At 45.0% G+C, this 22,518-nt stretch overlaps 1 protein-coding gene across 2 annotated transcripts in view; it reads right to left on the bottom strand.

Moving 5' to 3' along the window:
• Nucleotides 1–22,518, bottom strand: part of stpg2 (sperm-tail PG-rich repeat containing 2) — a 377,020-nt gene that overhangs the window by 231,408 nt on the left and 123,094 nt on the right. For both annotated transcript variants that reach the window (XM_087979916.1, XM_043674437.2), the window contains 2 exons: nt 16,626–16,785; nt 11,228–11,385 (listed from right to left, as the gene is read on the bottom strand). In XM_087979916.1, the coding sequence (XP_087836042.1) occupies nt 11,228–11,385; nt 16,626–16,785 (318 nt within the window). The remainder of the gene's footprint in view (nt 1–11,227; nt 11,386–16,625; nt 16,786–22,518) is intronic.

Genomic DNA, 22,518 nt, shown 5'->3' with positions numbered 1-22,518 from the left:
ACAAGTATCTCCTCTAGCTTACCAGTCCGTTTCACACTCTCCTCTTCAACAATACGGTCCCTCTCATTCGTAAATGTTGAGAGTGGGGGATGAATTGCTGAGCTATAGAACTTGTGTTATAGCACCTTTCTCAACTGATGGACATCCTGAAGCACATGACAATGAAATATTTTTTGAAGGTGAGGTGCCGGAGGGCTGGAGGGTGGCTAATGTTGCGCCTTTATTTAAGAAAGACTGTAAGGAGAAGCCTGGGCACTATAGATCTGTGACCCTGACATCGGTGGTAGGTAAGTTGTTCCATGGGATCCTGAAAGATAGGATTTACATGCATTTGGAGAGGCAAGGAATGATTAGGGATAGTCAGCATGACTTTGTGTGAGGGAAATCATGCCTCACAAGCTTGATTGAGTTTTTTTGAGGAAGTTACCCAAAGGATTGATGAGAGCAGAGTGGTAGACGCTGTTTATATGGACCTTAGTGAAGCCTTTTGACAAGGTTCTGCATGTAGACTAATTAGTAAAGCTAGATCATGTGGGATTCAGGAAGAGCTTATCAATTGGACTTTCTGATAGGACATCGAGGGTGGGTGGTGGAAGATTGTCTTTTGGGCTGGGGGCCTGTGACCAGCAGGGTTTAACAGGGATTGGTATGAGGTCTACTTTTGTTTGTCATTTGAGTAAGTGATTTGGAAGAGAATATGGGAGGTATAGTTAGTAAGTTTGTGGATGATACCAAAAGTGGTGATACGATGGACAGTGAAGAAGGCTATCTAAGATGACAAAGAGAACTTGATCGATTGGGACAAATGGACTGAGGAGTGGCAGATGGAGTTTAACTTGCAAAAATGCAAGGTATTGCATTTTGGTAAAACAAACAAGGGCAGGACTTATACAATTAATGGTCGGACTCTGGGTAGTGTTGTAGATAGTTGTATTAGATTTGAGCAATAATGACAATGATTCGGGAAATTGTCAACCAGTATAAATGTAACTGATTTCTTCAGGGAAGAGAACTTGTTCCCCATATCGAGTCTAGTCCCAGTTCATGACCCCAGTTCGACACCATAATTGACTTATTATGCTTTTCTCAAATAGACCTAACATGCTACTCAGCTTTCGGACAAATGGAAACATAGAAACAGGTGCAGGAGGAGGCCATTCAACCCTTCGAGCCTGCCCCACCATTCAATATGATCATGGCTGATCATGCAATCTCAGTGATCCATTCCCGCCCTCTCCCCATACCTCTTGATCCCTTTAGCCACAAGGGCCATGTCCAGCCCCCTCACGAATATATCGAATGAACTGACCCCAACCACTTCCTGTGGGAGAGAATTCCACAGGTTCACAAATTCTTCCTCATCTCAGTTCTGAAAGGCTTACCCCTTATTCTTCAACTGTGGCCCCTAATTCTGGACTTCCCCAAACTCAGGAACATTCTTCCTGCATCTCACCTGTCCAGTCCCATCAGGATTTTATATGTTTCTATGAGATTCCCCCTCACTCTGCTACATTCCAGCAAGTACAAACCCAGTCAATCCAGCTTTCCTCATCTGTCAGTGCTGCCATCCCAGGAATCAGTCTGGTGAACCTTTGCTGGACTCCCTCAATAAAAAGAAATGGGCAATAACTTCAGTCTTGCAACTATTACCAACACCCCAGGAATCAAAAGAAATTGGACCCACAAAAGCTCCCAAACAGCTCGCAAAACCTCTGTCCTCCTGAATCCCTGCTGATTCAGGATCACTGTAACCTTACCAAATATTGTCAGACCACATCAGCAGTAGTTACAGATTTAGCCTTCTGCTGAGGGATTAATAACTGTTTACTAAGCTGGAGGTTTTGTATGTCTTGAAAATAAAAATGTTGCTAATAACGATATTGGCTGTGTAACACTGTGATGTGAGCTGTAGTTACAGAATCTCAGAATTGTTCCAGCACAGAAGAGTCTATTCGACCCATAATGTCTTTGCCAGCCCTGCAGGCAAGCATCATTTCGTAGGGTCAACCTCCTGCTTTTCTCCATGTCCCTGCATTTCATATCTATCCAAAATAACCATCTTCTTGGATGCCTCTATTGATCCTGTCTACACCACAATTCCAGGTAGTACATTTCATGCCTTTCACTGCGTGAAAACTTTTTTTTGCTTCATTTGGACATCACTTGAAATCTATGCCCACTTGCTCTTGTTCCTTTTCTGAGAGGAACAGCTTCTCCCAAACTACTCTGTCCAGCCCGCTATTCAGTAATGTTAAAACCTCATGTCAAATCTCCTCTCAGCCTCCTTCACTCCAAGGACAACAGTCCCAAGGTCTTCAATCTAACCTCATCACTGAAGCTTCACATTCCTGGAATCATTCTTGGAAATTGTTTCTGCACTCTCTCCAATGCAGTCACATCTCTCTTGTAATGTGGCATCCAGAGCTGTGAACAATACTCCAGCTGAGGTCTATACAACTTCAACAATCGCCTCCCTGCCCTCGTACTCTCGGCCCCTTTTAGTAAAGCCGAGGATACTTTCTGCTTTGTTAACCGCCCTCCCCACCTGTTCTCCCACCTTCAATGATCTGTGCACATATAAACCAGGTCCCCTTTTAGAATTGTACCCGCTATTTTGTATTGTCTTTCAATGTTCTTCTGACCAAAGTGTACCTGCTCACACTTCTGTACATTGAACCTGATATCGGCCAATCACATTTCCAACATTGCATGATGGGCTAAACAGTCAATAGTTTCTATCCAGTCACATTTATCAATATTATGAAGGCTAATCACTTTCTCCACTGAGGTGCATTAGCACACTTAAGGGTGAATTATGACTTTATTTCCATAAAAAGTGCATTAGCCTAAAAGTACCTGGTGTCGAACCATAGCAGTAACATTACATCCTCCAGAATTTGCGGAGGACATTGCGTCATTACCTCTTCAACAGGCAGTGTACTTTTTGTTCATTGATCAGCTTTCCCACGGGAGCATCATAGATCAACCACCAGTCAACCGTTACCATTAATTGTCTGTTAAAATATTGTCTCACATCTGTCCTGCCATTGATTCTCCCATATCCACAAATCTGTTTTTGTCACTGAATCACTTAAGCCCCTTTTCTTTTTTAAATAAACATTATCTTGCCTTCCAGTTCAACGTCTCAATAATGCAACCTAATACAGATGGGCTCATGTAATTACTTCCAGACTGACAAAGGCAGGCCAGCAGAAACGGGTTCAGGTGAATTCAATCCATAGAAGCACTGTCAACACGCAATGGATGGAGAGCGGAGCTAAAACCAGAATTGCAATCCCTTTCCTCACTGACATCCTTTCTGCAGTCTATTTAGAACTACAAGAGGGTTATGGAGGGTGATTTCAATCATTCAACAGCAAGGTTTGATACTCAAAAGCTGTCTCCTCACTAATCGTCACACACAGAACAATGCTCTTTGGCGCTGTGCAGTCCATACTGACAAAGGTTGCATTACAAATGGACATTGATTTCTAATATCGGAAGACAATAAAGAAACACTTCCTCAGCAATTTATAAATGCCACACAGCTAGCAGTTATTTCGCCAATTATATAGGTGTCTAATAATTCATTTAGATGGGCACTTTACAAAGTCTAAGCACCAAGAGGCTGACTTGGACAATACAAGACAATAGGCAGACGTTATTTTGCTCCAAGACTTATGACTGACTTGGTTCTGAATCATAGAGTCATACAATATAGAAAAGGCCCTTCAGCCCATTGAGTCCATAATGACCTAGCTACACCACACTAAGTCTACTTTCTTACGCAACTTCCTGACAGCAATGAAGATATGACACGTGCGCTTCAGTTTTAATAATCTCCCAGTAGCTTGATGATGCCAAAGTTTTACAAATCCGCTTGATAAGTACCACATTTTACACGCAAGTTCTTGCAAAAAGAAAACAGTTATCCAGTGTGTAAAACCTGACTATGTAAGAACAACTTGCACTGATGCAAAGCCTTTCACAACCTCAGAATGGCCCAAAAGCACGAGGTAGCCAGTTACAGACTTTTAAAGTCACTCGCTTGGACAGCATGAAGTGGCATGGATATTGTGAGGTAAAAAAGCTTGTGTTATAAGGGTGACATATTGGCATGGATAGAATGGCTAGCTAACAGGAAGCTATAGTCATAGATGGATGCCATTCTGGTTGACAAGGTATAATAAGTGGTGTGCCCACAGGGTTCAATGATGGGGCCTCAACTGTTTAGCATATATATATATATATATATATATATACCAATAGGGAGATGATGGTGCAGTCAGAGAGTCACTGGATTAGAAATTCAGACCCTAGATTAAGGATCTAAGGGACATGGGTTTGAATCCCACCATGGCGGATGGTGAAGATTTACATTCAATCAAAGTCTGGAAAAGGTTGGCTGAATGGTGAGCATGGCACCACTGCTGATGCTCATTTACATAAAACATCTGGTTCCCTAAAGTCCTTTAGTGAAGGAAATCTGTCATCCTTACCTGTCTGGCTCACAGTAATGTAAGTGACTCTTAACTGTTCCCTGGACAATTAGAAATGGGGAATAGATCAGATTAGATTCCCTACAGTATGGAAACAGACCCTTCTGCCCTACGAGTCCACACCGATCCTACAAGGAGTAACAAACCCAGACCCATTCCCCTACATTTACTCCTGACTAATGCACCGAACACTATGGACAATTTAGCATGGCCAATTCACCTGACCTTCACATCTTTGGATTGTGGGAGGAAACCAGAGCACCCGGAGGAAACCCACGCAGACACGGGGAGAATGTGCAAGCTCCACACAGACAGTTATCCAAGGCAGAAAACGATCCCGGGACCCTGGTACTGTGAGGCAGCAGTGCTAACCACCGAACCATCATGCCAAATAAATGCTGACCTTGCCAGCAGCGCCCTCATCTCATGAATGAATAAAAACAATCAATGACTCGGATGAAAGCACTGCAGGTATGTTGCTAAGTTTGTTGATGGCACAAAAACAAGTGGGAAAGGAAGTTGTGAAGACAACATCGGAAGTAACAACGGGATATAGACAGGTTAAGTGAGAGTAGGAAATGGGAACAGATTTGGGAACTAAAGTATAATGTGGAAATTTGCCATTTTTGCAGGAAGAATATAAAAAGAATCTAAATGGTGAGAAATTGCTGAGCTCTGAGATCAGACAGATCTGGGTATCCCATTGTGTGAATCACAGAAGGTTAGTCTGCAGCTGCAACAAGTAATTAGGAAAGCTCATAGAATGTTATCACTTATCGTGAGGGGAATTGAATATGAAAGTAGGAAGGCTACATTTCAATGCTACAAGGTGCTGGTAACACCACATCTAGTGTACTGAGCAAATGTATCAATTACTGAAAACAACAAATGCGGGTTAGACAGCATCCTTGGAGAGAGAGCAAGCTAACGTTTCGAGTCTAGATTACTCTTCTTCAGAGCTGAAGTGAAGTGTGGAGGGGGCAGCATTTATGGTATAGTTTGGGGGGTGGGGGGGGGTGTTGGGAGGTAGTTGGTGTAGGGTACTGGTGGAGATAAGATGTTAATACTTCCCATTAAATAACCATTGTGTGAGAATGACAGAAAAACAGTGTGTCTGCCGCCAGACTTGACAGACAAGCAGTAGGCTGGAAGAGCACAGCCAGCCAGGCAGCATCAGGAGGTTGAGAAGTCAACATTTTGGGTATAACCGGTGAAAGGACAACTGTCCTCCTGGGGTAGAGGGAGAGAAGAGAGGACATGATAACAGAATGCAACAAGCTAAAAGAAAGAGAAGAAATGGTTCATTATCTGAAGGTGTTGAATTGTTAATATTAAGTCCAGAAGGCTGTAAAGGGAAGATGAGATGGTGTTCCTCCAGTTTGCGCTGTGATTCACTGGAACACTGCAGCATGCCGAGGACGGACATGTGGGGCATGTGAGCACGACGCTGTGTTAAAATGACCGGCTATGGGAAGGGCAGGGTCATCCTTGCGCATGGACTGGAGGGGTTCTGCAAAGCGGTCACCCAGTCTGCGTTAGGTTTCTCTAACGTAAAGTAGGCCATATTGGGTGCAGCAAGTACAAATCACAAGATTGGAGGAGGTCCAGGTGAAATGCTGCTTCACCTGGAAAAGCTGTTTAGGCCCTTGGATGGTGAGCAGGGAGGAGGTGAAGGGGCAGGTGTTGCACCTTCTGTGGTTACATAGAAAGGTGCTGTAGGGAGAGCAGTGGTGTTGGTGGTTATGGAATGGACAAGGGTGTCTCGGAGGGAATGATCCCTATGAAATGCAGACAGGGGTAGTGAATGGAAGATGTGTTTGGTGGTAGCGTTCTGCTGGAGATGACTGAAATGGTGGAGAAAGATCCTTTGAATGTGGAAGCTGGTGGGATGGAAAGTGAGGACAAGAGGGACTTGATCGCGCTGTTATTAGTGATGGGAATGGGCAAGGGCAGAAGCGCAAGTGATAGGTCAGATGTGGTTGGGGGCCCTGTCAACCACAGTGGGCAGGAAACTACCGTCATGGAAGTAGGAAGCCATGTCAGCAGCGCTGTTGTGGAAGGTAGCATCATCCGAACATATGTGACATAGGTGAAGGAGTGGGAGAATGGAATGGAATCCTCGCAGACATGGGGTGCCACAAGCTATAGTGAAGGTAGCTTTGGAAGGCAGTGGCTTTGCAATGGTTAGTTTCCTGGAAATTGAGACAGAGAGGTCAAGAAAGGGAAGTGTTGGAAATGGATGATATGTAAGTTATAGACACGTGGAAATTGGAGGCAAAATGAATGAAGTTTTCAAAGTCCTGATGGAAGCATGAAGTGGCACCGAATCAGTTGTTGATGTACTGAGAAAATAGTTGTGGGACGGGGCCAATGTAGGACTGGAAGAAGGATCTCTCTGCATACCTCATAAAGAGACAGGCATAACTGGGACCCACGTGGGTGCCCATAACCACTCCCTTGACGTGGCAGAAGTGAGATGAAGTAAAGGAGAAATTGCTCAGTGAGAGAACAAGTTCAGCCAAGTGGAGGAGGGTGGTGGATGGGGATTGCTCCGGCCTCTGGTTGAGGAAGAAGCTGAGAGCTTGCAGAGCATCCTGGTGGGGAATGGAGGGATAGAGGGATTGGACATCCATTGGCAGACAGGAGGCAGTTAGGGCCAGGGAACTGGGAATTGTCAATATGGTGGAGGATATCAGAGGAATTGTGGGTGTAGGTGGGCAGGGTCTGGATAAGGGGAGAGAGGATAGAGTCAAGGTCAGAGGACGTGAGCTCGGTGCAGCAGGAACTGGCTGGTACGATGGGGTTTGTGGATTTCAGGAAGGAGGTAGAAGCGGGCTGTCCAGGGTTGGGACACTACGAGGTTGGAAGCAGTGAGGGGGAATTTGTCCAGAGGTAATATATCAACCACCTTATTTAAAGGTGCATGCAAATGCACTGGAGCCAGTTCAATGCAGGTTGACCAGGCTAATATCTGCGATGCTGGGTTGGTTTGTGAGGAAAAGTTGGACCGGCTGGGCCTGTAGCTGCTGGAGCTTAGAATAATCAAGAGGTGACCTGATTGAAACATAGACAATCCTGAGCAGCTTGACAGAGTAGGAGGACAGGATGTTTCCAATTGAGAGAGAACATGAAAATAAGGGACACTGATTAAAAGCAGTGTCCATGTAAGGCAACAATTAGGAGAAAATCCTTCTCAGAGATTCATGAGCCTTTGGAATTTGAGCATCCACAGTATTTTCATTTCATCTGAACAGAGATCATTTCAAATGAATAAAACCGTCAGTGGTGCAGATGCTGAATTTCATTTGAACTTTAGTACTTGTTAAATCTCTGTAGGCTGTTATAATAAGGGGGTTTGATTAATATTTTAATCAAGCTCCTCACGCACACAGCCTCTTTATATGATGTATAGCTGGAAGAAACCACCTTAAATGGAGCCTGTGATTCTGCTACACATGTGCCAGGACTCTGAGGGCACATAGGGGACTGGAGTTCTCAGCCCCCATGGCAATGCCACAGTCCTCACTGCATCCTCCATCAAAGGTAAATTCGTATTTCCTCATATCACCAATTAATCAGCAAAAATACCAAAGACAATAGGAGGAAAAATAATTTTACACAGTGTGTGATTGAGTTCTGGAATGTACTATCTGAGAGTGTGGGGGAGGCAGTGGTTAGGGTCTAGAACGGACTGTCTGAGAGAGTGGGGGAGGCAGTGGTTAGGATCTGAAATGTACCATCTGAGAGTGTAGGGCAGGCAGTGGTTAGGGTCTGGATTGACTGAGAGTGTGGGGCAGGCAGTGGTTAGGGTCTGGGATGGACTGTCTGAGAGTGTGGGGGAGGCAGTGATTAGGGTCTGGAATGGACTGTCTGAGAATGTGGGGCAGGCAGTGGTTAGGGTCTGGAATGGACTGTCTGAGAGTGTGGGGGAGGCAGTGGTTAGTGTCTGGAATGGACTGTCTGAGAGTGTGAGCGAGGCAGTGGTTAGGGTCTGGGATGGACTGTCTGAGAGTGTGGGGCAGGCAGGGTCAAGCATGTCTCTCAAAGAGGAATGTGATGAATACCCATAGATAGAACAAAAGCAGGCAAAGGGAAAAGATGGAGAATTATAAAACACAGAAGCAGGAGGAGGCCAGTGGGCTCTTCCGGTCTGCTTCATCATTCAGTACAGTTACAGCTGATCATCGAACTCAGTCCTTTGTTCCTGCTTTTGTCCCATAGTCTTCGACCCCTTTAGTCCTAAGAACTATATCTAACCCCTTTTTGAATACATTTAAAGTTTGACTTAACCACTTTCTGTGGCAGAGAATTCCACAGACGAAGGGCTTGTTTCCACACTGTAGGGAATCTAATCTAATCTAATCTAAACTCCGTAGGGGAAGAGATTTCTCCTCATCTCAGTCCTAAATGGTCAGCCTGGTTCTGGACTCCCCAGTCAGCCTTCCTGTCCAGGTAGTTTGTCTATAACACAATGGGTGTGTTCTTGTGCAACCCCCTGTTATAGAAACATCGCATTTTAGAAACAGTGCTTTGAAATGTTGGTGATGTAATCGTGTTACAGCCAACACACATTTCAAAAGTTCACACATTAGAAACAGTGTCCCCAATTTGTCAACCGTGTTACAGTGAATTTGTGTTAATAAATTGCACGTTATAGCAGAATGACATGTGTTTACCCTGCCTAGTCCTGTTAGAATTCAATTGGTTTTCTATGAAATCCCCCCTCATTCTTCTAAACTCCTGTAAATATAATCGAAAAGTGTGGCACTGGAAAAGCACAACGTCAGGCAGCATCCGAGGAGCAGGAGAATCGACATTTTGGGCATAAGCCCTTTATCATTCCTGATGAAGAGCTCATGCTCAAAACGTCAACTCTCCTGCTCCTCAGATGCTGCCTGACCTGCTGTGCTTTTCCAGTGTCACACTTTTTGACTCTGATCTCCAGCATCTGCAGTCCTCACTTTCTCCTCGTCCCAGGAATTAGTCTGGTTAACCTCCACTGCGCTCCCTCCATAGCCAGGACATTCTTCCGCAGGTAAGGAGACCAAAACAATATTTCAGGTTTTGGAGGAAGTCAAATTAGTTAGATAGCTCTTTCAACACAGGTTCCTGTGTGCTGGATCTATTCAATGGCTCTACTCCAACCTCAGGAAGGGAAAGGCCACACCTGAACAATGGGAATTCCTCCACTTCCCACAGTTAGCCATCCTTTCGTGCTTCTCGTCTGGTGCACAATTACATGTTGGGAAGATGTAATTATTAATGACAAATGTAGCAGTTAATGTTTCTCCTGGGAGTAGAGTCAGGAGGTCATTGTCTCAGGGACAAAAGGTCAGCAATTTCCAACTGAGCTGAGGAAAAATGTGCTCATGCAGACGGTGGTGAGTCTCTGGAATTCTCTACCCCAGAGAGCTGTATGTGCCCAATCGATGATGCACTCAGGACTGAGATTTATACAATTTTAGGCATCAAGGGAATCAAGGGAGATCAGATGGATATGTGGAGCTGATGTAAAAGTTCAGCACTGATCCTGTTGAAGGCTTTTTCCCTACTCCTATGTCTTGTTTTCTTAAAATAAGTTGAAATGTTCAAAACTTAATCCCTAAAGAGTCCTTGCAGCTGACAGATAATTAAGACTTTAATCCTTAAACTGGGCAGTATTTTGTTCCAGCCCCCAAAGGTGTAAGAACACCCTGTGTATTTCAGGCTCATTTGGACTATTCCAACTTATTGAACTGTTTTCCTGTCAATTCTCTACCTCTGGGATCACTTACATGCTGCAGGAATGCTCCCTCCAAACCAGGCCAGAGTGCGTGTGAAAGTGGGCTTTGAGAAGGAAGACAACTCCCACATTACTGGTCTGACCTGAGTTCCCCAAAGTCAAAATTACTCCAACATTGATGATATAAAGAACAGTTAAAAGTTGAGAACAGAATAATCTACGAATGTAATTTAGATGGTTTTGTGACGAGGGAACAGAGAGAGAGAGTGAAAGAGAGAGAGAACGAGGCGCCACCCACAAGTAAATGGAAATGGAGATGGGGAGAAGGGTAACTGGAAAAGGAGGTGAGACTGGAGGGATAAACTAATGAGAGAAATTCAAAAGGGCGAGCAGCAATTTCAGCAATGTTTTAGTGAGAGGCCACATGCTGATACTGTGCTTATAAATACATAGCACCAGGTTCTGCTCAAGATTCGAAAACAGACATGACAAGATGTTCAGCATGAGAACTGAAGAGGCTGTAAAACAGGCAACAAGATCAAAGACTTAATGCCCCAAGAAATCTTGAAGAGTGACAGGGGAGACAATCCAGCTAAAGGCAAAATACTGGAAATCTGAAACAAACACAGAGAATCTACAGTCCAATGAGCCTTTGGTCTGAAGAAGAGTCTTTCTGGACTGGAAGCATTAACTCTGTTTCTCTCTCTCCACTGATGCTGCAGACCTGCTGAGTTTCTCCATTATTCTCTGTGTCAATTTCATAGACTTAGCTGCACCATTCTGAGGTAAGACTCCGCAGAGCTCTCTCAAAGAAAAATTCTCTTGAAGAGGTGATCAAAAATGTAAAAATATAAATATCAAAGAACACAAAGTACACCCCATGGTTAAAAATGGAATTATTCATTATTTCAATCTGAACATTTTAGAGTAGTCTAATGTATGAAAGATATGGTCCAGAAACAGATCAACTATTTGTTTCAAGATGCTATTCACTGGGGAACAATACCTTATAATCAGCTGGACCTGGCATGTTTTGTTTCGATTTGTCAGATTTCAAACGGGGAACTGTTGATCCAAATCCTCCTCTTAATGAGTTCTCTAAACTGGTTTTCCTTTCACTTTCTCGAGCCAGAGTGTGGTTCGTGATGTTGTAGGTCCCCGGACCTGTTGAAATCAGAAATACTTTCCACTATATGTTCCTGAGAAATCCCCACATGCAACCCAACAAATGTACAGTCAAACCGTGCATCTGATCTCCTGCACTGGCACCGATTCTCACTTCTCAATGTGAGTTACACCTGGCACCCACGTTGATGTCAGTGATTGATACCACCACTGGTTTCAGCTGTGCAAACAACCCATGGCACTTTTATAAAGAAAAGAAAACATAAAAGGTATCATTGGAGGCAATTTCAAGGTTTGCCAACTAAACAAAGCACAAAAAGTGAATTAGAGATAACACGATAACCTGGTGTTGTATGATTTTTAACTTTGTACACCCCAGTCCAACACCGGCATCTCCGAATCATGACATTTTCTCATGCGATTTCTTGAATGTCATGTTTGGCAAAATATCAACTGATCTTCCTCTTTAGACTCAAACAGGAGAAGCAACAAACATCAACATGTTGTCTCTGATTTAGCTTTGAAGAATTCAGATGCAGCAATTTTGAATGAATAGCAACAGGCTGCAAAAAGAATTTCCTTCTGTTATGGCCTTCATATTTCCCAACAGTGCTTGTTGTCCTAGAGCCATACATATTTTTGAATAGTCAACAATAAAACCAACCCTCGTTTCAAGCTGACAACTCAATATGCCCCTTCCTCAATCAGGGGAGTCACCTAACTTTCTTCTTTAAGTACTGCACTTTGGAAAGAAAGCAAGCATTTAACAAAAAAAAACAAAATCAATGACTGATAATAACAGGCTCTAATCATCTTTTTATTGCTCCTGCTGGCAGAGATTTCCTGGAAATCCAATTTTTATTGTATGACACATCACAGAGCAAAGATAATATCAATAAAATGATCACAATGTCCCATAAATTTCTGTCAAATGAAGCAGCGGACATCACCATGGGACTTTTCAAAGTTCTGGTGATGGTTAATTATCTTCATTTAAGTGTGACTGACTCCAATATTTATTCTCCTGGACAGTCAATAAAAAGCATTTTGGGCAAAGTATTTTTAAAAAGCCATGACATATGCTTTCGAGGACTCTGCTTCTGACAAAGATTCCTCTTTGACAGGAGTTAACATTGGGCAATCAAATGCAGACATGAGTGGGAAGTGAAGGCAGAGCGCAAAGCCGGTGGGAAGGTAAGTGATTGTTATTTGAATGGATGTGTTCTAGACCCCAGGTCCTACAAACTAGGGCCTCCCTCCCTCCCTCCTCCTCTAACCTAAATTAAAGGTCCACAGACTTGCCCCAAAAAGAGGGTCCAAGGAAGTTCCTGTGGATTGAAGAGTGAGGCTTTAGCTCAGGAGTCTTTGACAAAGAGGTTGAGTGAAGTGATTACGCCACAGTTGAAGAGGGTGAAGACATGACTGCCCAGCTGGTTCAGTGTGCTACGTGCTTGATGAGGGAGGTCAACGACTCTGGTGTGTCTGGCTCGTATAAGTGTGGAAAGTGTGTGCACGTTCAGCTACTGACAGAGCATATTGCAGCACTGATGAAAGAACTCGAGGACCTTAGGCTCATCCGAGAGAATGAGATCTTTCTGGACAAGACCTTCAGCGAGGTTATTACACCGACCATACCAGAAGAGAGCAGAAGAGAGCAGACGATGAGGAAGGCAGAGAGGAGACAGGTGCAAGAGACCCCAGGGGATGTACCTGTCAGGAACAAGTTGAATCTTTTGGAAACAGTAGAGACAGATGACACTCCCAGTCCGTGAGACGGCCAGGTCTGTCAATCAAAAGTTGGCGTGGAGGCAGAGCCGAGGAGTCAGACATCGCACAGAGCCGTGGTAATAGGGGACTCCATCGTGAGAGGAACTGACCGGGGTTTTTGTGGCAGCAGACAGGATTTAAGGATGGTTGTTGCCTTCCTGGTGCCAGGGTTAAAGACATCACAGACAGAGTGCAGCAAATCCTCAAGGACGAGGGTGAAGAGCCAGAGGTGGTGGTACTTGTCGGGACAAATGATGTCGGGAAGAAGAGCAGGAACATACTACAGCGGGACTTCAGAGAATTAAGAAGAAGGCTGAAAAGCAGGACGTCCAGGGTGGTTATCTCCGGTTTGCTTCCAGTTCCTCGGGCTGGAGAGGCCAGAAACAGGGAGATAATGGACTTGAACGTGTGGTTGGGGAACTGGTGCAGGAAGCTGGGATTTGAATTCTTGGATCACTGGGGTATGTTTTGTGGTACGCATAAATTCTACAAGAGAGACGGTTTGCACCTGAATAGGTTAGGGACCAGCATTCTGGCAGGCAGGTTTGCTACTGCAACACAGTTACGTTTAAACTAAGTAGCGGGGGGGAGGGGACAAACTGGATGTTTAAGAAGGAAACTGGAGGGAAAGTTAGAACAAGGGAAGTCAAGAAAGACAACTGTATTAATGAGGCAGAAAACTCAGAAAGGGATCATGCTGTAAGGTTGAGTGAAATAGGGGTTGAGGGGAAGGGTGAGAGCAGTAACAAATTAAAAATACTATACATGAATGCACGAAGCATTAGAAATAAGATGGATGAGCTTGAGGCTCTTTTGGAAATTGGTAGATACGATATTGTGGGGATAACTGAGATGTGGCTTCAAGTGGACAGGGCCTGGGAAATGAATATTCAAGGCTACACGTGCTATCGTAAGGACAGACTGATGGGTAGAGGGGGTGGGGTGGCCATGTTGGTAAGGGATGATATTCAGTCCCTTGCGCGAGGGGACCTAGAATCAGGGGATGTCGAGTCAGTGTGGATAGAGCTGAGAAATACTAAGGGTAAAAAGACCCTCTTGGCAGTTATCTACAGGCCCCCAAACAGTAGTCTGGATGTTGGATTTAAGTTAAATCAGGAGCTGAAATTGGCCTGTCGCAAAGATGTTACTACAGTTGTTATGGGAGATTTCAACATGCAGGTAGATTGGGAGAATCAAGATGGTATTGGACCTCAAGAAAGACTTTGTGGCGTGCCTCAGAGATGGATTTTTAGAGCAGCTGGTGCTGGAGCCGACCAGGGAGAAGGCAATTCTGGATCTGGTATTGTGTAACGAACCAGAATTGGTCAGGGACCTCGAAGTGAAGGAGCCATTGGGAAGTAGTGACCATAATACAATAAGCTTCAATCTGCAATTTGAGAGGGAGAGGGTACAGTCGGAAGTGACAGTACTTCTGTTGAATAAAAGGGATCTATGGAGCTATGAGGGAGGAGCTGGCCAAAGTTCAATGGTGCAATACCTAAGCAGGGATGACAGTGGAGGAACAATGGCAGATATTTCTGGATATAATGCAGAAGTTGCAGGGTCAGTTCATTCCAAAAAGGAAGAAAGATCCCAGGAGGAGGCATGGGCGGCCGTGGCTGACGAGGGAAGTTAAGAAACATATAAAGTTAAAAGAGAAAAAGTATAACATAGCAAAGATAAGTGGGAAAACGGAGGGCTGGGAAGCTTTTAAAGAACAACAGAGGATTACTAAGAAGGAAATACGCAGAGAAAAAATGAGGTACGAAGATAAACTGGCCAATAATATAAAGGAGGATAGTAAAAGTTTTTTTAGGTATGTGAAAGGCAAAAAAATGGTTAAGACTATAATTGGGCCCTTGAAGACAGAAACAGGGGAATATATTACGGGGAACAAAGAAATGGCAGAAGAATTGAATTGGTACTTCAGGTCTGTGTTCACTGGGGAAGACACAAGCAATCTCCCTGAGGTAACAGTGGCTGAAGGACCTGAACTGAAGGGAATTTATATTTGCCAGGAATTGGTGTTGGAGAGACTGTTAGGTCTGAAGGTTGATAAGTCCCCGGGGCCTGATGGTCTACATCCCAGGGTACTGAAGGAGGTGGCTCGGGAAATCGTGGATGCGTCGGTGATTATTTTCCAGAGTTCGATACATTCGGGATCAGTTCCTGCGGATTGGAGGGTGGCTAATGTTGTACCACATTTAAGAAAGTGGGAGAGAGAAAACAGGAAATTATAGACCAGTTAGTCTGACCTCAGTGGTGGGAAAGATGCTGGAGTCTATTATAAAGGATGAAATTACGACACATCTGGATAGTAGTAACAGGATAGGTCAGAGTCAGCATGGATTTATGAAGGGGAAATCATGCTTGACTAATCTTCTGGAATGTTTTGAGGATGTAACTCTGAAGATGGACGAGGGAGATCCAGTAGATGTAGTGTACCTGGACTTTCAGAAAGCTTTTGATAAAGTCCCACATAGGAGGTTAGTGAGCAAAATTAGGGCGCATGGTATTGGGGGCAAAGTACTAACTTGGATTGAAAGTTGGTTGGCTGATAGGAAACAAAGAGTAGTGATAAACGGCTCCATTTCGGAATGGCAGGCAGTGAACAGTGGGGTACAGCAGGGATCAGTACTGGGACTGCAGCTTTTTACAATATATGTTAATGATATAGAAGATGGTATTAGCAATAACATTAGCAAATTTGCTGATGATATTAAGCTGGGTGGCAGGGTGAAATGTGACGAGGATGTTAGGAAATTACAGGGTGACCTGGACAAATTAGGTGAGTGGTCAGATGCATGGCAGATGCAGTTTAATGTGGATAAATGTATGGTTATCCACTTTGGTGGCAAGAACAGGAAGGCAGATTACTACCTAAATGGAATCAATTTAGGTAAAGGGGCAGTACAGAGAGATCTGGGTGTTCTTGTACACCAGTCAATGAAGGTAAGCATGCAGGTCTGGGTTCAACTCCCACCTACACTAGAGTTGTAGAAGACCATCTCTGAACATGTTAATTAGGAAATACCTATTTCAACTAGCTGAGGGTTCTTGTGGTGCTGTGGTAGTGTCCCTATCTCTCAGCCAGTAGATCGGGGTTCATGTTCCACCTTGTGACAGGTCGATTTAGAAATTCCTTATGGAGTGGTGACAGGTAGGTGAAGTTAGGAGGTGATTATCACAATTCCCTCCTATCTTCGCCTACCTATCGCCATCTCAACTTTTCCACTAGCCCCACTCCCAATTTATTTCTCAGCCCGCTTCCCCTTCCTCAGTCCTGATGAAGACTCTAGCTGAAATATTGACTCTCTCAATCCCCAGACACTGCCTGACCTGCTGTGTTTTTTTCCAGCGTCACACTTCAGCAATGTTGACTTCTCCAGCATCTGCAGCCCTCATTGTCTCTTAGAAATGACCTACTGCAATTAGCTTCTCCTGTGGTCATTGGGGGAATGGAGTGAAAAAGGGTTTTATGTCACAGGCTCTTTCTGGGTGGAACCACAAACCTGGCTCTTCAGCTGTGCGCCAATCCTCAACAAATCTCGCAGCATTATGACCGAAAGCGGTTTTGCCTTTTGTCGATATCCTCTTCAAGGACTGGAGAGCAGTCCGTGGATCATCGTACCATCCAGGAGCTGGGGTGATGGATTTCACAGGCAAAAACCTCTGGTACAACAGAGAGGTGGAGAACAGAATCATTACAGGAGTTTCAGATCTTCCCCACAATAAATAACCTCAAAGCCAAGCAAAAACAGCACAGCTGTGTTTTTCCTAGGCACATTAGGAGAGGAAAAATCAAGGAAACGGAGGTATAAATCTGGCTTCCATTATTAGGTTAAATATCTGAGCAGAGAATAATGCTGCAAGTTACCCCACACCACAGCAAAGATAATCTCCCCCTGCATCCCTAAACCTACAGCACTAAGCCTCTATATCATCTGTTCTTCTCCTCTTCCCTCCTCCACCTCTGTCAAAAATAGTTAAATAAAAACATCGCCCAGCCTCTTTCAGTTCTGAAGAAGGGTCACGGGACGTTAACTCTGTTTTTCCCTCTACAAATGCTGCAGGACCTGCTGAGTTTCTCCAGCGCTCCCTCTCTGTGTTTGTTTATACTGGAGAGAGCAGGTGCAGACTGGAACACTGTCATGTGGGACACCTCTGGTCAGTTTGTAAGCACAGTCCTGAGCTACCAACAATCGTCCTTTTAGTTTGTCCAACTCTCTACTGCCTGCTCCCACTTTCAACACTCTGTCCTCAGCCTCCTACTTCACCTCATTGAAGTTTTGTGGCTTAGTACTGGTGTCCTTACTTCAGACCATAGGGCCATTCAGCCCATTGAGTCTGCTTCACCATTCGATTATGGCTGATATATTTCTGAACGCCATTCTCCTGCCTTCTCCCCATAACCTCATCAAGAACCCATCTACCTCTGTCTTAAATACACAAAATGATTCAGAGCCAGAAAGTTCTGCTTCAGATGGTGATGGAAGGCGCATTCATTGTGCAGCCAAACAGAGTGACTGTCAAGCTGCAAATCTTCCCAACATGCAACAGTGGGTGGTAAGAGTTGGAGAGATCCCCAGTCAGCCATTTTATGGAAAGTACATTGGACCCTTTACAGTTGTTATTCATAGCTCCAGGTAATGTGTATGTTGCTACAGCAACTTGGATTTCCTGAATCACTTGTGGATATTATACCATTACTGTGGTGAAGCCAGCTACAAGGGAAAGTCTGTAGGATACAGAATATTGGAATATTAATTTATATCGCATATACCATAGCTGAAACCACATGTCCATCTTGCCAGCTCTGGGACAGGAATAACCCTCAATCAAAGGCACTTGGTGTGGGACTGAGGGACAGAATATTGGTCTGTGAGCAGTGATGGGTGGGTGCGCTGTCGACTCCTGGCCCCTCTTTTACATATTCACAGATTCCCTCCAGTGTGGAAGCTGGCTATTCGGCCCATCGAGACTGCACCAACCCTCTGAACAGCATCCCACCCAGACCCACCCACCACCCCCCTTCCGCAATCCTATCCCTGGAGCCCTGCATCTCCCATGGGTAATCCACGTAGCCTGCACAATGCTGGACACTATGGGCAATTTCCCATGGCCGATCCACACTTGCACATCTTTGGAGTGTGGAAGGAAACCGGAGCACCCAGAGGAAATGCATGCAGACACAAGGGAGAAGGTGAAAGCTCCACACAGACAGTCTCCCAAGGATGGAATCAAACCCAGGTCCCTGGCGCTGAGAGGCAGCAGTGCTAAACACTGAGCCACCGTGTCGCCCCACCATGAACCCACCACAACCCCCATACACTACCTGCCTGTACTGGGGCATTCTGTGATCTGAGGGTTGGGTGGGTGTCATTCCTGCAGTAGCCTCCACCTCCGAGCGGCAGTGCTGAGCCACCAGCCTCTAATTCTCCAGCATTGTCTATCTAGGCGAGGCTTCCATCACACTATTCACCCAGCAACCACCTCCCTCCCCCCTAAAAACCAGGGCCTGGGGAGGCCACAGGGGCATAGAAACCGTATCACTACTTCTAGTTAAGTGGTCCTCCTGGCAAAGGCAGTGTAGATGTCTGTCTCACTGGTTTTCCAGCCAGCAAGCAAGACCCCCAAAGCCTCATCAAGAATCTCCCCATTAACTCTGTTTCCTCACTTCCACAGATGCTGGGCATTTCCAACAGTTTCCGTGTGTTTGTTTTTAAAGTTTGATCAACAAATGAGAGGAACAATGCAAAATCTCACCATTTACCAGGACGCATGCGAAACCATTTCATTGATCATTTACATATTCAGCATTTCAGAAGTTATTCATCATGATTATATCTATGAAAGGTAGTGCTATATCTCACCAGCATCTGTGCAAAGCCCAGAAACTCATCCACAGAAGCTAATGATAATGTCAGCATTTGAAGGAATTATGATGTACATCAGTAAAAATAAAGTAAAAGAAAATACATAATATTAATTTATAAGGCCACCTAATCCTTGTACTGGGCCTGGCGATTGAAAAGATTACCTCGCTGGTGAGTTATAGCGGAGAACATCATCATAAGTTACCTGTGAAAGGGCACCCAGTAATTGTCTTGTCATCGCTAAATTAACCTCAAACTAAATCTCATGGTGAGCCATTGGGAAAATTGAAATTGAAGAGTAGGCAAACTTTTGCCGATGTTACAAGCAAGCAGACTGACAATTTTCAAAATGATATCTCTGTCAATCCCCCAGGTTACTCAGTCATTACAGCTGCTTTCACTTAAAGCAGAGCAAGATCAGAATTTGCAGCTTTAATACAGCAAATTTTGAAAATTGCGGCTCAATGGTAGTAACCCAACCTCTGGGCCAACAGGTTCCTACCTATCCCCAGAGGTGTGTCATACCATGTCCAAACAGGTGGATTCAAAAATATAATTACAATGAAGTTCTGTGCACAGAGCCACCATTCTAAAATAGTATAAGGTGACACATTCCCAGCCCTTGAGTGGTCAATGGAGAGTAATGTGGGAAAATGAAGCAAAAATAAAGAAAAATCTAATTCGCAATGTCAAGAAAAAAATAGCCAATTTTCCCTTTGAGGTTTTGGCAGTGAGTTCTGAATCTCTCCTGGAAGTGGCAAGTACTTTATTTTCATCTGATTATTCACTAAGCTCACCTCAATTAAATGGAGCTGACAACTCTCCTGTGTACTGTTGAGAAACCCCATAGCAGCAACTCCCATTGGAAAGTCTGAGAAGTTACTTGGCAGGTACAGCTCACGGTTTCTCCTCAGAGTCTCAGTGTTGATCTTCATTCCCCAACATCTCACGGCACCCGCCCATGGGCATCAGAGTCAAAAATTGTTGCGCTGGAAAAGCACAGCCGGTCAGGCAGCATCCGAGGAGCAGGAGGGTCGACGTTTTGAGCATAAGCTCTTTGTCAGGAATGAGCCGCTATTTGGACATGGTATGACACACCTCTGGAGATAGTTGGGAGTTGAATATAAACCTTCTGGCCCAGAAGAGCCATTCCTGATGAAGAACTTATGCTCAAAATGTCAACTCTTCTGCTCCTCAGACGCTGCCTGACCAGTTGTGCTTTTCCAGCACCACACGTTTTGACTCATCTTCATCACCTGCAGTCCTCTCTTTCACCCATGGGCATCAGCTACCTCCACTCTTTGTCAGCATTGGCAAACACCACCTACCAATCTTGGACTGAGGTAAAATCAGGCAGCTCTCTCATTAAAGAGGGAACAATGGTGGTGCTTTAACCTGGGAATCAGCATGCCTCAGGCAAGGGAAGAGATTGAGGAGGAGGGACTTTGATGGTAAGCTCAGCTGCTGTAGGAACTTGAACCCACACTGTTGGCATCATTCTGCCTTCCAACCAATTGAGCTAACCAGCGTCTTGTTGATGTTGCACCAACCCATACTACACTTGAGCGCTTCACTTTGGAGCTCAGGGACACCTTACATTGTAATGCTCCTGCAGGAGCTGCTACCCAGGAATCTTCTCAAAGTTGAGAATGTCTCATCAGTATAACCTCTATCCTCCACTGAATGGAGGAAGAGGCTGTGGTCACCCTGTAGCCAGGTCCAACAGCTAGACTGTCAGTCGATCAAAAAAGTGACAATTAAAAGTGCATAAATACAGAGGAACTTCAATTATCCAGCATTCGATTATCGGAATATTGGATTATCCAGCAAGATCGCACAGTCCCAATGCCTGGCTAAACAACGCTATCTAGCATTCAATTATTCGGAATTCGATTAACCAAGTGAAATCCTCCCCTCCCCTCCAACCGTCGTGTTGTTGTGGTCTGGCGATGGAGGAGTCCAAAGACCTGCATATCCACTTCAACTCCCCCTCCCACTCCACCAAGGATATGCAGGTCTTTGGACTCCTCCATCGCCAGACCACAACAACACGACGGTTGGAGGAAGAGCGCCTCATCTTCCGCCTAGGAACCCTCCAACCACAAGGGATGAACTCGGATTTCACTAGTTTCCTCATTTCCCCTCCCCCCACCTTGTCTCAGTCAAATCCATCGAACTCAGCACCGCCTTCCTAACCTGCAATCTTCTTCCTGACCTCTCCGCCTCCACCCCAGTCTGACCTATCACCCTCACCTTGACCTCTTTCCACCTATCGCATTTCCAACGCCCCTCCCCCAAGTCCCTCCTCCCTACCTTTTATCTTAGCCTGTTGGACACACTTTCCTCATTCCTGAAGAAGGGCTTATGCCCGAAACGTCGATTCTCCTGTTCCCTGGATGCTGCCTGACCTGTTGCGCTTTTCCAGCAACACATTTTCAGCTCTGATCTCCAGCATCTGCAGACCTCACTTTCTCCTCCTTTCCTTTGATAAACTGGTTATGTGCATTCATTATCTTCCCTTCAAAGTAATTGGAAACAAATACAGCTAAATTGAGGAGGAAACCATCCAGCCCCTCAAAGCTGTCCTCGCATCCCATTAGACCATAAGATATAGGAGCAGAATTCAGCCCATCGAATCTGCTCTGTCATTTGCTCATGGCTGATATGTTTCTCAACCCCATTCTCCTGCCTCCTCCCATAACTCTAACTCTGTCTCAAAAACACTCTATGATTTGGCCTCCACAGCCTCCTGCAGCAATGAGTTCCACAGATTTCCCACCCTCTGGCTGAGGAAACTCCTCCTCATCCCAGTTCTAAACAGTTGTCCCTTTACTCTGAGGCTATGCCCTCCGGTCCTTGTCTCTCCTACTGGTGGGAACATCTTCTCCACATCCACTCTATCCAGCCCTGTCAGTATTCTGTACACTTCAATCAAGTCCCCCCACATCCTTCTGAGCTTCATCGAGCACAGACCCAGAGACCTCAACCAGTTGTCATTTGACAATCCCTTCATCCCTGGGATCTTTTTTTTAGATTCCCTACAGTAGGGAAATAGGCCATTTGGCCCAAAAAGTCCATACCAACCCTCCGAAGAGTAACCCACCCAGACGCATTCCCCATATAAACCCCTGACAATGGGCATGACCAATTCACCTAACCTGCACGTCTTTGGATTGCGGGAGGAAACCGGAGCACCCGGAGGAAACCCACGCAGACACAGGAAGAATGTGCAAACTCCACACAGACAGTCACCCAGGAATAGAACCTAGGACCCTAGTGCTGTGAGGCAGCAGTGCTAACCACTGAGCCACCATGCCGCCCCCTTGTGAACCTGCTGGGGACCTCCCTCCAATGCCAGCATGCCCTTCCTCAGGTATGGGGCCCAAAACTACTCACAATGGCTGATATCTAAATTAATTCCATCCACCTTTGTTTCGTAATCCTTAGTAACATCACCTCACAAAAAACACATTCACTTAAGGGCAGCACGGTGGCTCAGTGGTTAGCAATGCTGCCTCACAGCACCAGG

Source organism: Chiloscyllium plagiosum, unplaced genomic scaffold (genome assembly GCF_037043375.1).
Source record: "Chiloscyllium plagiosum isolate Xiang-an unplaced genomic scaffold, Cpla_swu_hap1 HiC_scaffold_36, whole genome shotgun sequence".
In the NCBI taxonomy this organism is placed as follows: domain Eukaryota; kingdom Metazoa; phylum Chordata; class Chondrichthyes; order Orectolobiformes; family Hemiscylliidae; genus Chiloscyllium; species Chiloscyllium plagiosum.
This window is presented reverse-complemented; position numbering and strand designations above follow the sequence as displayed.